This window comes from Corylus avellana, chromosome 6 (assembly GCF_965113065.1).
Source record: "Corylus avellana chromosome 6, dhCorAvel1.hap1.2, whole genome shotgun sequence".
In the NCBI taxonomy this organism is placed as follows: Eukaryota; Viridiplantae; Streptophyta; class Magnoliopsida; order Fagales; family Betulaceae; genus Corylus; species Corylus avellana.
In genome coordinates this window covers 24,342,769-24,356,173 of record NC_142495.1, presented here as the reverse complement: position 1 = coordinate 24,356,173, position 13,405 = coordinate 24,342,769, and the positions used below count along the sequence as shown (strand labels likewise).

Below are 13,405 nucleotides of genomic sequence, written 5' to 3'. Positions count from 1 at the left end.
ACAGTATTTTTCATGTAAATTTAATAAGTATGAGAATTTATACAACTTTCATTATGAAGTTATGTTGCTATTTAGTTATATAACAATTATATAAAAATCTACTAAATATTAGTTAATAGATTTTTAAACTGATTTTTTTAAAAGCTGATTTTCATATTTTTCCTCTCTGGATTCTTCAACTAATAGTGTACGTACAACCCTGTGATTAATTAGCATCCTCTGGGATATTTAGCAAATAATCCTGTGGGCCAATCCAAAATGTAGTCAAGATAATCTTGATCATGCTTTTACTTGTTCTAGATTGTGTCTCCAACACTTGCCAATTGCCATATTTAACAGCCTAAATATGGAGATTGGGCCTTCCTTTGTGCTTCTTTGAGTCCCACACTGTTCCTTCTAGGCTTCCTTTGATAGCTGGAGAAATATAAAGGCCTAATGTGGAAATTGGGCTCAACTAATATCCTACACAAAACCTTGTGATTCAATAGCTTTTTGATATAAGGACTACACCGTCAAAATACCTTTCAAACATTAGAAAAAATTACACTTTATTCCCCAAACTAATTAACACCGTATTTAGACTCACACCCATAATCTATGATTCACTACAACTCATTTTTCGGAACTACTATTTTATTCTGAGTAGCACCCTAGGTCATATTTAGCCATTAATTTGAAATGGAAATTGTCACACATGAGATGCACATCAGCACATGATGCAAACGCATTTTTTTAAGGCCAAATTTGACACAAGGTAATACGAAAAACCGAGTTGCAGTGAATTATAATTTTTAAGTGCAAATAGAGTGCTAGTTTCTAAGGCAATGAGTAATTAATCCGAACAACATTCTTTGTCATTTGATGCATAGGCCTTCATTTAGGCAGTCGGGAGAGTCCAATTATAATTATTCTATTTAGACGTAATCATAGTAGCACATGTTCACTTAGAGCTATACAGAAGATGCCTAGATGGTAGAAACTATAAGTATTTTTTTAAATCTGATTGAGTTATAACTTGACCCAACTCCATTAAAATATCAGTGAAACCCAATACAACTAATTTTAATCGAATCGAGAATTCTCATTTTGAGAGTCAAGCTCTCACCCTATTATATGTTGAAGCCCGGTGGTTATAAGTAGTCTTATCAGCAAAACCACACAGATAGCTAGGCTAGCTTGGGCAGAAGTCTAAGACAATGTTCCCGCGAAAGGGTGTGGAGTGGGGCCATATTGGTAAACCTCTATACTCACGAGCATGTGCGTTGCATGAAAATGGCTAAACCACCGCAACATCCTTTCCATTTGACTTGTTGCATTAATGGTCAACATCAATCAAAGACCACAACCCTCAGCATCATGTGAAACGATCTTCATTCGTCCATAAGATCAAGCGGCTGCCTTTCTTTGCTGGGTGATCAAGTTTTTGATGTGGAGGTATGAATCCAGTTCAACTCATTAGTTATGATTCTGAAATCTAATTGGATCAAGTTTTAGTGGCAGACACTAAACGTGAATTGCCGGTAATGCTTCATGGAAAGGAAAATCCCCGGGAAGATTTATGATTGATTTTCTTCTTGGTCATACTTTCCATCATTATTCTGCTTTATTATAACATAAAAGAAAAAGCAAAGATGAAATCACATGAGCACAACCATCGCTCTCTTTTATTATATTATACTATCTTCTAAAAGTTGCCAATATCACCCCCCCAATATATTTGCAGAGGCGTATACAATTACTGTAGTTACATACCAAGGAATAAAAAAAACAAGAAGAACAAGAACAAGAACAAGTTAGGATTTTCATTTCTAAGACATAATTGTGTACAAAATCTGAACCATCCATTTCAAAGAATGGTAGGTGTTGGTCAAATGGAGAGCAATCTTTCCCAACTTGGTCTTCTTTAGCAGACTGTTATACGACCCAAGTAAATAGAATGACGTGGTAGTGAAAATCAACCGTTGGATTAGTAAGGGCTTGTAAAAAATATCAAGGGTTGATTTTTACTACCATGTCGTTCTAGTTGTACGACAGTTATATAGCAGTGCTCTACTAAATAGTGTTTTTAGGGAGAAAAAGCAGAGCTATTACAGAGCATTAGACTGGTTACTAAAACAACCCTTTAAGCTAAGGCGTGGTGTAGGGGAAGAAATGGCCACCGGTGGAATCTCAACGGAGTTAAGTTGGGGAGGTGGGTGCTGCCATTGAGGAAGTGGTCCAGCCAGGAGGAGGGTTTGCAGGAGTGGTCCAGCTTCCACCACTGCCTGCAGAAGCTTCCCTTTTTCCGGCAGCGGCTTCTCGGCAAGTAATTTCAAGGCGGCTTCTGGCAATGGTTGTGAAATTGGGTCTGTTCCCGGAGATGCAATGATGTGTTCATGGCAGTCAGAGCAGGCAAAATGCTCAGTGCCTTTTGATTCATCTTCATTGTTTGATGCAGCTTCTTGCTGTAGTTGCTGCTGCTGCTGCTGCTGTTGCTGCTTTTGCTGTAGTTGTTCTTGTAGTTGCTGCTGCTTTTGCTGCAGTTGTTTTCCAAGCATGAGTTTCTCCAACATTAGCCTCTGACATCTTGTCTGTGCTTCATCTCTCTCTTTGATGGTCCTGCTCAAAAGGTCTTTGAGACGGATCATTTCATATTCTCTTCTTGTAATCTCCTCCTTAGCAGCAACAAGTGTTGTCTCTAGCTCGAAGGTCGTGTACAAGAGAGAATGTCTTATCTCTTCCATCCCCTGCCAATTTCACTACTCTTATTAATTACTCCCAAAACACAGCAGAATCACAAAACAGAGAAAAGGAAGGACTTAAAGAATGTGTTACCTCTTCATTGTAGCAGACATCCCAGCTAATAGGACTGCATTGATCCTCCATTTCTTGCAGTGGTCTGAACCCAAGCAGAGGTGGAAGGCTTGGGGGGGTTTATGTCTGGTTTCTTTACTTTTTATAGAATTGAAGCACTTTGTTGCTGTTTACTTTCCTTTTAACCCCACCATTTTTTCTTTCCTTTGTTTTTTTTTTTTTTTTTTTTTTGTTGAGGTTGGAAAAAAACAAAAAAGGCTGAAAGTGTAGAATTTCTGAGTGCATAAATCTTTATGCATTTTGGGTTGTGTGAACAAGACCAAACTGGTGAGGGGAGGAATGTGTGAATCTGCAGTAAAAGTGAAGATAGTTCCTTTTCATATTGCACCTTTTTGGTACAAACACCTGCTGATGGTATATATGTGCTCTTGCACGTGTGAATGTAAAAAAGTAAAATTCGAAGGTGTTGGCGTTTTGCTGAACTGATCAGGGCTTGATTTGTCTCCTTAAGCATATCAAAAGTTAATGAAAAAAACATCCAAGCTTAACATGTATTTTGTTCCAATGTCCTGTGCAGCTAATTCATATATTTTGTTTAGGTCAAATCTCTGTGTTATTTATTTTTCTGCATATTGTGATTTGGTATTGTTATTTGTGGTTATTGATTTGATAGTTGATTGATTGATTGCCAATTGGGGTCTAAATCAGATCTTCACTTTTGAACTTTCAAAAATCTATCAAAAAATAAATGGTACTTTATTTTGTCGCACCATTAAAACACGTCTTCTTGCGAAGGAATTTACTCAAGAATACATATATATATATATATATATATATATATATATTAAGGATCTTAATTAGCAAAAGCACCAACACAATAGACTATATATATATATATATATATGGCGCAACATGTTTTGGTCCAAGTTTAGCACGTTGGCAGAGTTTGTCCATCGACAACAAAGGTCAAATCAAGGGTTCAAACGTTGGTGCTGGGACAAGGAGAGGGCAAAAATGGAATTATAAACATGTTAAAACCAATGCTAATATAAGATTAGTGTTGGAAACATATCCTCGATTGGTCAAACTAAAGGAGAAAGTCCAATTTGATGAATGATTAAAGCCATCTTATCCAAATACCCTTCTTCTTTTTTCTTTTCTTTTGAGAGCGTATGCTGAGTGTTTCTTTTTGACCCCTAAAAAGAAAAATGTGATAGACAAGATAGCTGTAATGTAAAAGTATAAGTACGTAGCATGTTTTTGTCGTACATAAGGAGATCGTAGCCTTCATGCCTTTTTTTTCTTTAACTAAGTGAAGAAAATTAACGCTTAAAAGCTTTCCGGTTCGTTTGTTAATCCTTTTTACTATTATTTTTCTGTTTTTTTAGCAAAAGTATTAACAAAACATTCAATATTATTTTCACGTTTACGTCACATCACAATCAAAAAGTAGTAGCAAACGAGCCCTACATCGTTATTCATTCCTTCGCAAAGTGGGACATAGTATAAGGAGCCACAAGGTTTTATTTTGAATCATTTATATAATCAGGCCAAGAATCATGTTTTCTGGGCAATATATGGACCAGAGCACCCATAAAGATAAAGTAATCCGACTGTAACTTTAAGAATATTCAAAAGGAAAGGAAAATTGTTTACAAATAATTGGACTTTGCTTCATTTTTACTTACAAAACAGATGATAAATGAAACATGCAAGATATGCCCATCACAATCGAGAGAGTGTCTGCCTGCTGCATGCACGCACCGCACCGCACCGCACCTTTCTCTTTCATATTGGAATCATATTTTACGAGTCAGAAAAGGAAGCAGAACCGAAAAATCTTGAGCAAAAAATGGCAAAAAGGAGATAATGGTAGGGTCGTGAGGGAGCCCTTTTGGAAGACAGAGGAATCCATTTAGAGGGAAAAAGGAAAAACGGCGGCCAAATTGACCCATTCAAATCGGAAAACTTGTCCAGCTAGCCATGCGTTTGCGCGTGGGTCCATCCAACTCAGAGAAATCCCTGCGCCTCATCATCCATCATCATCCATCTTTATGTGGCGCCTCTCACATTATATATATATATATATATATATATATATATATATTAGAAATACTACTAAGTGTAACTAAGTGTTTTTCTAGAGTTCTCCCAACTTTGATGTACCTTTTAAAATTATCAATAGATTAAAAGTCAATAATGATAATCTCAAATTGAACGGTGATTTTAAAAGTCACGTCATAGTTGGGAGGACACTAGAAAAACACTAGAAGAACACCTAGCATTTCCCTATATATATAGCTCCTACTATCAGGTCAATCCTAATAACACCAATTTTGCGGCCTCCAATTACCTCGTGACACATAATTAATTTAAGAAAAATGCAAAAAATAAAAGTGAGAATAACCATACCAAATCAAATCACCAAAAAAAAAAAAAAAAAAAAAAAAAACCCTAGTCGGCCAGACCCATGCCGTGGGTCCAACTAGACCCAGGGCGTGGGCGAGACCCATGCCAAACCTAGGCCGACCTACGCCGTGGGTCTCGCCGAACCCACATCGTGGGTCTGGCAGTGACCCATGTTCCAGCCGTGAGTCACCCTCTCCGGCCACTTTTCTGCCAAACTCAATCTCAAAATCAATTTCTAATACCTCAAAACTCGTTTTTAGATTCTAAATTAAAACCTAAAAGAGGAAGGTTAACCCTTTTATGGATTCTATCACCCTAAAGGGATCCGCTGGAGAGGGTTGCCGCTTACCATGACCCAGCCGTAAATGTTACTGCTGCGGCTACTATGGATGTGGTGGGTGAATGGTGGGAGAGAAAGAGAAGAGGAAATAAAATTTTATGTGAAGATGAACCAGAGAATAAGAGAAAGTGTGAGAGAAAGAAAAAATTCAATGTTTTTGTTCCTATTTTATTAGGTGTAACTAGCTGATGTGTATACATTTTATTGGATGCTGTAAAATATTACTTTTGCAGATGGACCTGATAGAAGGTTTATTTTCTTCGAGGTGGCCTTAAATCAACATCATGGGATGAGATATAGCAATGCTAGAAATTATAATTTTATCCCACAATGCTGTGACAATCTTAATCAACTCTTGGTTGGGACTATCACATTAATATTATATAATAATATGTTAGATAAAAAAGACCATAACTATTTTATATGTAATTACTTCAAAAGTTGCATGTGATCATCCACGCTGTAGACCCACATGGATAACCATCACCATTTTCATCTATTAGCCCATAACCATAAGATTATCTTTTAGAACATAGTATTTCACACGAGAAGTCATTCATATAATACTATTAAAAACTTTGATATTACATCTCTTAACTGTTATTAATTTATAATAACATATTTTCTTTTCTTGCTTTGTTCGTACTTCGTGCACAAACGCGGTTTGGAGCTTTAAGATGGAGTGACACATGGTGTTAAATCGATCTTTTCAGCTTCTTTTCCTCTGCATGTGAGGGTGGGGGAAGATAGTTGCCGGACCCACAGGTTAAGGAGGAGGGAAGAGTATTGATTGGATAATGGCAAGAAAAAAAGAAAGTAAAATATGTATATATAATATATATATTATGAAGGGTTAAAAGCTTTATTGACTTAATGGATTAAATTGTCAATGATCATAACGGCCCAATTTGAAAATGGCATGCAACTGGAAAATTCTTTTTTTATTTCTTAATTTTACGCCCAGTTTTTCATTTTGGGAATTTGTATTCATTTGTCATTTTAATAGTTTGCAAACCACATTTGATTTCTTCTTTTTTTTTTTCTTTTTTTTTTTTGATTTGTTAAGGGGTTAATAGTTATTTGATTGATCCTTGTGGTTTACCACTTTTTAAAAAAGTTCCTTGATTTTAATGTGATAAATTTGGTCAACATTTCTTTTTATATTTATCAAAAGAGAAAACTTTTTTATCAGGACTATCCTGATAACACCTCTTTTATATCCTTCAATCAATAACAGATATATAAGCAAAAACATAAAAAATGTACAAAAATAAGTTAGACCAAAATACACTAGATTTTAGGGTCATAAAATCTTTAAAGGGTTAACTTTTTATCTCTACTTTTTAATTTTGAATTCAAAAATGAGTTTTGAGGCATTAAAAAAAGGTTATGAAGCATTAAAAATGGGTTTTTGGGTATTAGAAACGGGTTTCAAGGCAGGTGGCCGGCGGAGTTTGAGGCGTTCATCGCCAACAAGACCCACACATGAGTCTAGCCTAGGTCTTGTCGGCTACAAGTTTTTTTTTTTTCTCTGATTTGGTGTGATTGTTTTCACTTTTATTTTTTATATTTTTCTTAAATTGATAATGTGTCGTATAATAATTGAAGGCAACAAAAGGGGTGTTACTTAATAGTAGGAGCTTTCTTATCAAAATTGTCATTTCGTCCCCCCACCACCTAAAAAAGTAACGGAATTTTTGCCACGTTTACAAAAAAACCAAGTAAAATCTGTAGAATATTGCCACGCATACATTCTTGCCATATCAACGTCCCCTCAAAATCTTTTTTTTTTTTTTTTAACAAAAGGTAGCAGTGAGGAAAAATCCCCTCTATAGGGTGGTGATGAGTCTCCAAGGAACTCCACCACCCAACCCATGGAAGAGATTTCTCCCATCACCAATTTTATGGGTCTTGACTTTTTAAACGTGACAAAAATTCCGTTATTGTTTTAAATAGTTGATGGAAGGTCCATTTTAATAAACATGAAAAACATGCCAACAAAATTTATCACTTTTAAAAATTGGAGGAGCTTTTTGATAAAATAGTAAACCACAGGGACTAAATAGATATTTATCCCCTTTTTTTATCTAATGATTTCAGGAATCACAAAATGGGACTCGATTAGCATTAGCATTTATCAAGCATGCTTATGTATGATGAAATCTATTAGTAAACTAGTTTAAATGCAACGCATAAGCAAATTTGTTAACTTGTGAACATTTCTGTATATACCATTTGTGTCATGGAGAGACCATTACATGCATTGCCCACATCCATCCATTGAGCTAATAAACATTATCACATCACTCAATGAACTTAACCAATATGTGTAACCGGTATGTGCGGCATTGCTCATTACACTAAACCCAATTCCAAAAGAAATTCCAGCACTTTGTTGCACTATTTTATTTTCTTTTTTAATTTGGATTGTGCCCTTTGCAACTCCATCTTCTGACATTGAAACTCCCAGTTGCTCCTCTTAGAAGAACCAACCATCCATTAGCCACAATTTTAGAGTTATCAACCACTAGATTCACAAGCCATCTCTTGCTACTTTAAGGAACAGCTAGTTCATTGAATTAGAGAAAACACAAGTCAATATAATCAAAAATAAAAAAATAAAAAAACAAGAATAACACTGAGCAGATCAACATGCAAATCTTTATGTTTAGTCTGTTTCAGATACAATTCAATGAACTAAACCGAGTCAATTTTGGTGCATGCTTAGTTATCTTCTGAAGATGATTATACAAGAAAATAAAAAATTTACAGTGAGTTAGGGGGCATGTATCCAGAGAAAGAAAGTTTTTAAAACACAAGGTGCAAGAAACAATAATATCACAAGGCAGCACAAAATATGGCAGGAAGCACTCAACAAAATGGAGGACAAATTTGGAAAAGAATTAACTCACTCCACTCGACGCATCTTGAAATTGATTGGAATTTCCTTGTAGGACTGAATCTTCTCAGCTGCTCGACGTAAAGGCCTTCCAACAGATGATCTTCGAATTTCTTGAGCTTCTACACTAAGAGCAGTATTTCCCTCATCTTCTCTTTTTATTGACAATGCTGGCGCCATTTGACCAGTTTCATGCACCAAATCATCAATTTGAGGAGAGATGGGAAATTTGGCATCATGTACCACAAAGAAGTCTTCACATTGCTCTGGCTCTTCAGATTTTAACCTTGCAGATTGCCTTTCAAACAACCAGTAAGAAACAGAAATTGGTCAATTACATCTAAGGATAGTTTATTCTCAAGATTATTTGTAAGCATCCATAGGATACATTAACCTACGAAGAACAATGAAACATGCATAGACAAACCTCTTATTGCCAATACTCTCTATAGCATGGACTGGTTTAAGAGTGGTAGGGCCCAAAGCCTTATCTATCTCAAACAAATCTTCAATTGGTCCTGGTTCTTCGGATTTAAACCTTGCAGATTGCCTTCTTGAATGTTGTCTGTTGGAACATCAAAGTACATGCAAGGATCCTTTAGTTCTCTTGATCATTTATAAAAATCCATATGAAATATTGACTAAAATCTCATACCAAGCAATTAAACAAGGACAGACAAACCTCTTCTTGTCAACATGTTCTTTAGTATGGACTAATTTAACAATGGTAGAGCCTGAAGCTTTATCTATCTCTAACAAGTCTTCAGTTGGTTCTGATTCTTCAGGTTTAAATCTTGCAGATTGTCTTCTCAAACAACGTCTATAGGAACATCAAATACATGTAAGGATCCTTCAATTCTCTGGAACATTTGTAAAAATCCATACCAAACTTTGACTGCAATCTCACACAGAGCAACATGCATAAACTAACCTCTTATTTTCAACATTCTCTTTGGCATGAACTGGTTCAGCAACGGTGGGGCCCAAAGCTGAATGGAAATCATAAAAGAAAATAAGCTGATATGGTAAACAGATTTAAATTTTCAAATGAAATGCCTAGGATGCCAATTACATTGATTTTCGGATTGCCGTCTCCTATTGGTATTACAAGGTTTATAGTCCCCCTTATCCACTTGAGTGGATTCCTCTGCCTCATTGCACTCAAACAAATCTTCAATTGGTTCTGGTTCTTTGGATTTAAATCTTGCAGATTGCCTTCTTGAACAACGTCTGTTGGAACATCAAAGTACATGTAAGGATCCTTTAGTTCTCTAGATCATTTATAAAAATCCATAGGAAATATTGACTAAAATCTCATACCAAGTAATTAAACAAGGACAGACAAACCTCTTCTTGTCAACATGTTCTTTAGTATGGACTAATTTAACAATGGTAGAGCCTGAAGCTTTATCTATCTCTAACAAGTCTTCAGTTGGTTCTGATTCTTCAGGTTTAAATCTTGCAGATTGTCTTCTCAAACAACGTCTATAGGAACATCAAATACATGTAAGGATCCTTCAATTCTCTGGAACATTTGTAAAAATCCATACCAAACTTTGACTACAATCTCACACAGAGCAACATGCATAAACAAACCTCTTATTTTCAACATTCTCTTTGGCATGAACTGGCTCAGCAGTGGTGGGGCCCAAAGCTGCATGCAAATCATAAATGAAAATAAGCTGATATGGTAAACAGATTTAAATCTTCAAATGAAATGCCAAGTATGCTAATTACATTGATTTTTTGATTGCCGTCTCTTGTTGGTATGACAAGGTTTATAGTCCACCTTATCTGCTTGAGAGGATTCCCCTGCCTCACTGCACTTGGATGTACCTACCTTAAAGCAGTGAAGAAAAGAAGTAAATAAAATATGAGACACAGCAGGATTAGTTTTTAACTTTGTTAAGAATTACTAGGTAATTTGCATAGGCACCTCATTTCCTGTATTTTTACATCTTAACCTTTTTGCTTTGACCTTGAAAACAAGAAAACTATATGTAAACATTGCATTCTACTCTGATGACATTAAATGCAACTGATTAACATTGAAACTGGTTAAACTGACCTCCAAGTCCAGTTTTCTTGTGTTAAGTAAGCCATTTTTGCATCCAAGCTCATGGTGAAGTGCTTTTAGCTGAAATGGAACAAAAACACGGCTGTTAATTCACATATTATATACATACAGAATGAATGCATCAAGCGTATCACTTTCTTGCAACACCATTTAACTTACCCTATCTTTACCTAAATTAAGTTCCTGCAACATTAAAAGAAAGGTCAGTTCAACCAAGGCATCAATACTCGAATCAGAAGTCTCTAAAAAATTCACCACATGTTTTAATAATAATGGAAAACTGATTATTAATAGAATTGGTACCGCCAACATCTGGCTGTTTGCTTGGGCAAGTTGCGAATTCTGTTGCTGCATTTTCTGCAAATTGATTCTCAGCTTCTGTAATTCAATTCCGCTCAATTCAATAATTTTACTGTCAACCAACGCTAAGGAAAGAAGAAAGGCCAGAGCCATGTCACAAAAACCAATGCAATAAAATACATATATTGATAAACAAATTGATCATGCAGGATACTTTCTTTCTGCAAGAATCTTCATCAATGTCATGTTTTCCTGAAAACCAGATTCAGAAGTACACTAGTAAGTTAAACTGACCACATAGATATGAAGAAGACAAATTAGGAAACCGCTATAAATATACCTTCTGTAGCTTTTCAACATACTCCTTAGTTGAAAGCGAAATGGGCAGCTGCTTTGCTTCTTGGTTTACCATTTTAGGCCTCTGCTGCAAGTTGCTTATGTCAGCGAGCCTCCTTCGCTGTGCACTTCCAATTTTGGATCCCTTTACCACTCCTTTTGTCTTATCATCTGCCACCCACTTATTCTTATTAATTGAAAAATCCAAGCACACACAGAAACCTAAGCCCTTAATTGGGCCAAGAAAATCGAGGTAAAAAGACCCATCAACAATATAGTGAACCTCATGAACAGTCAATGACTCATCTAAATTGAACCAAATAGCTGTAGTACGTGGAACTACGAAAAAGTCCATTTTGATTTTGTGTTTCTTCCCGCATTTTCTCAGCAACCAAACAGACCTCAACTCCATACCAAATTTCCATGTCATTTCTATGGCATCCTAACGCTAGCAACGTCTATGGGTGCCGAATGCTTCATCAAATAAAGCAAGCCCTAACCCCAGAAACCCAACCGGCAGCACATTTCCCAGTCATACTTGAACAGACTCTAACCCTAGGAACCTAAAAGCTAATCGAAAAATGAAGATCAAACACAATAAGCAAAAACCTATATCATGTAATTCTCTACTGAGAACACCACAATGTTTGGGTTTGGAAACATCAAGAAAGAAAAGAAAGAATTAGGGTAACAATGTCTTCGTTACCTCCAGCAACGCAATTTTCTGAACCGAGGACGAAAGCACCGTCCATGGTGGAGTCCAAGCTAGAAACCCTAATTCTCTCTCTCTCTCTCTCTCTGCGAGGGAAATCAAAATTGAATCTGAGGAGGGAAAAAGAGGGAAATAGAAAATGAAGGGTAAAAGGGTAAATGAGATTGAAGGTATGGAGAACCCCAACGGCTTTCCGAGGCGTGTCCGAGCCTGTTTAAAACCTTAAAATGGATAGAGTTACGGGCCGTCAGTGGAATTTGTGCAAGGGACAATTGTGTCGGTTGAATCTGATGTCCGAATTCCGATAGACGGACGCGTGGCAGAGATAAAGGTCGGTGTATGGGGTTTAGCTGCTTCCATCCGTGGCGGGTAAGAGTACTTAGAGGAAGTAATTGGGCGGAGTGGGCTATGTAAACGGTGGGACGGAATCTTCTACTTCCCTGCCTATTGGGCTTCATCATTGATAGAGCCCACGAGGTATGGTTTGAATGCTCTCCATTAGAGGCATTACAAATTTTTTGAAAAAAAATGTTATTGCATTTGAAAACTAGCTGAGATATAAAGTGATAAAAAAAAAAATTGCTAGAATTTTAGTGTCGGTCAGGATTTAACAAAATTAGTCAAAATATTCATGCCTCAATATTTGAAGAAAAAAAATAATATTTGAAAATTTTGACCAGATTTAACGGAAAATCGTAAGGGAGAGGTGAAATTGAAAAAATTGAAAGATAGATACAATAAATAGATAGTTTTTTAAGTTTAGGGGGGTTAAGTGAAGTTTTCCATCAGATAAATGCTATGCGTACCAAAGTTTTTACCAAGAGAGTCTTACCAAATTGATGTATAGCTCATTCATTGATAATGGTACCCGTTACACATCAGTAAAAAATTCTCTTAGTAAAAGATTTGGTACCCGTTATATATCTCCGATGAATGAGCTATACATCAGTTTAGTAAGATTCTATTAATAAAATATTTGGTACCCTTAACATTTCTCTTTTCGGAAAAAAAAAATAATAATAAATAAATAAGTTCATGCACTCAACTTTCATCCAAATTTAAAAAAAAAAAAAAAAAGAAACCGACAAATGCCACGTCACACTCTCCTTATGAACATGCCACATCACACTCACCTTTCGGTTTAATATTCGGATTAAATTGTCATAGCTAGAATTAATTAGATGCCATATGAGTGGGGCAGAGCAAAAAACAAAAATCCAAATATTTGGTCTTGAAAATCCATGAACGTGCATGATTGGAATTCAAGGTGATCCATTAAGATAAGTGAGAGTACCCCACAATAAGCCACATAAGTCTTGCTGTGGGCCATCTCACCACAACACAATATATTCCTTGGCCATCGTATCCAATCAGAATGAAGTGAGATGTAATCTTTGATCCTTTTGGGTGGGTCATAATCATCCCAAGCAAACTTTCCTTTCAGAGCTGGTTTAGAATCTATTTACCAAAAAGTCTAAAAGATAAGTTTTTTTTTTTTTTATCTTTTCCTCAGCATGCTTTCGCCAAGTATATATCTTT

At 36.0% G+C, this 13,405-nt stretch overlaps 2 protein-coding genes across 7 annotated transcripts; both read right to left on the bottom strand.

The window, feature by feature from the left end:
• Window positions 1–1,803: 1,803 nt before the first annotated feature.
• LOC132188503 (uncharacterized) lies at window positions 1,804–2,888 on the bottom strand. The gene is made up of 2 exons (XM_059602979.2): window positions 2,815–2,888; window positions 1,804–2,726 (listed from the first exon to the last, which is right to left on the bottom strand). Exons 1-2 carry the CDS (start codon window positions 2,863–2,865, stop codon window positions 2,088–2,090), a joined length of 690 nt encoding a protein of 229 aa, XP_059458962.1. The 5' UTR covers window positions 2,866–2,888; the 3' UTR covers window positions 1,804–2,087.
• Window positions 2,889–7,753: 4,865 nt separating this feature from the next.
• Window positions 7,754–11,986, bottom strand: LOC132188032 (Shugoshin C terminus). Of its 6 annotated transcripts, XM_088517503.1 has the most exons (16): window positions 11,861–11,986; window positions 11,159–11,325; window positions 11,033–11,070; window positions 10,822–10,930; window positions 10,678–10,701; window positions 10,510–10,578; window positions 10,378–10,419; window positions 10,179–10,281; window positions 10,038–10,095; window positions 9,789–9,926; window positions 9,514–9,671; window positions 9,373–9,430; window positions 9,124–9,261; window positions 8,869–9,006; window positions 8,455–8,739; window positions 7,754–8,108 (listed from the first exon to the last, which is right to left on the bottom strand). In XM_088517503.1, exons 1-16 carry the CDS (start codon window positions 11,904–11,906, stop codon window positions 8,093–8,095), a joined length of 1,587 nt encoding a protein of 528 aa, XP_088373629.1. In that variant the 5' UTR covers window positions 11,907–11,986; the 3' UTR covers window positions 7,754–8,092. The 6 variants fall into 6 exon arrangements, with proteins under 6 accessions (XP_088373629.1, XP_088373632.1, XP_088373631.1 ...); XM_088517506.1 differs by lacking the exon at window positions 10,378–10,419; XM_088517505.1 differs by lacking the exon at window positions 10,678–10,701.
• Between the last annotated feature and the right edge of the window lie 1,419 nt (window positions 11,987–13,405).

Excerpts from the sequence above, each read along its gene's own strand:
- LOC132188503 (XM_059602979.2), bottom strand. The coding sequence starts at position 2,865 with ATGGAGGATCAATGCAGTCCTATTAGCTGGGATGTCTGCTACAATGAA. Across the intron at positions 2,727-2,814 it reads ATGTCTGCTACAATGAAGAG|GGGATGGAAGAGATAAGACA; the intron begins GTAACACATTCT and ends TGAAATTGGCAG.
- LOC132188032 (XM_088517503.1), bottom strand. The coding sequence starts at position 11,906 with ATGGACGGTGCTTTCGTCCTCGGTTCAGAAAATTGCGTTGCTGGAG. Across the intron at positions 10,931-11,032 it reads AAGATTCTTGCAGAAAGAAA|TAAAATTATTGAATTGAGCG; the intron begins GTATCCTGCATG and ends GTTGGTTGACAG. Across the intron at positions 10,282-10,377 it reads GTAAAAATACAGGAAATGAG|GTAGGTACATCCAAGTGCAG; the intron begins GTGCCTATGCAA and ends CACTGCTTTAAG.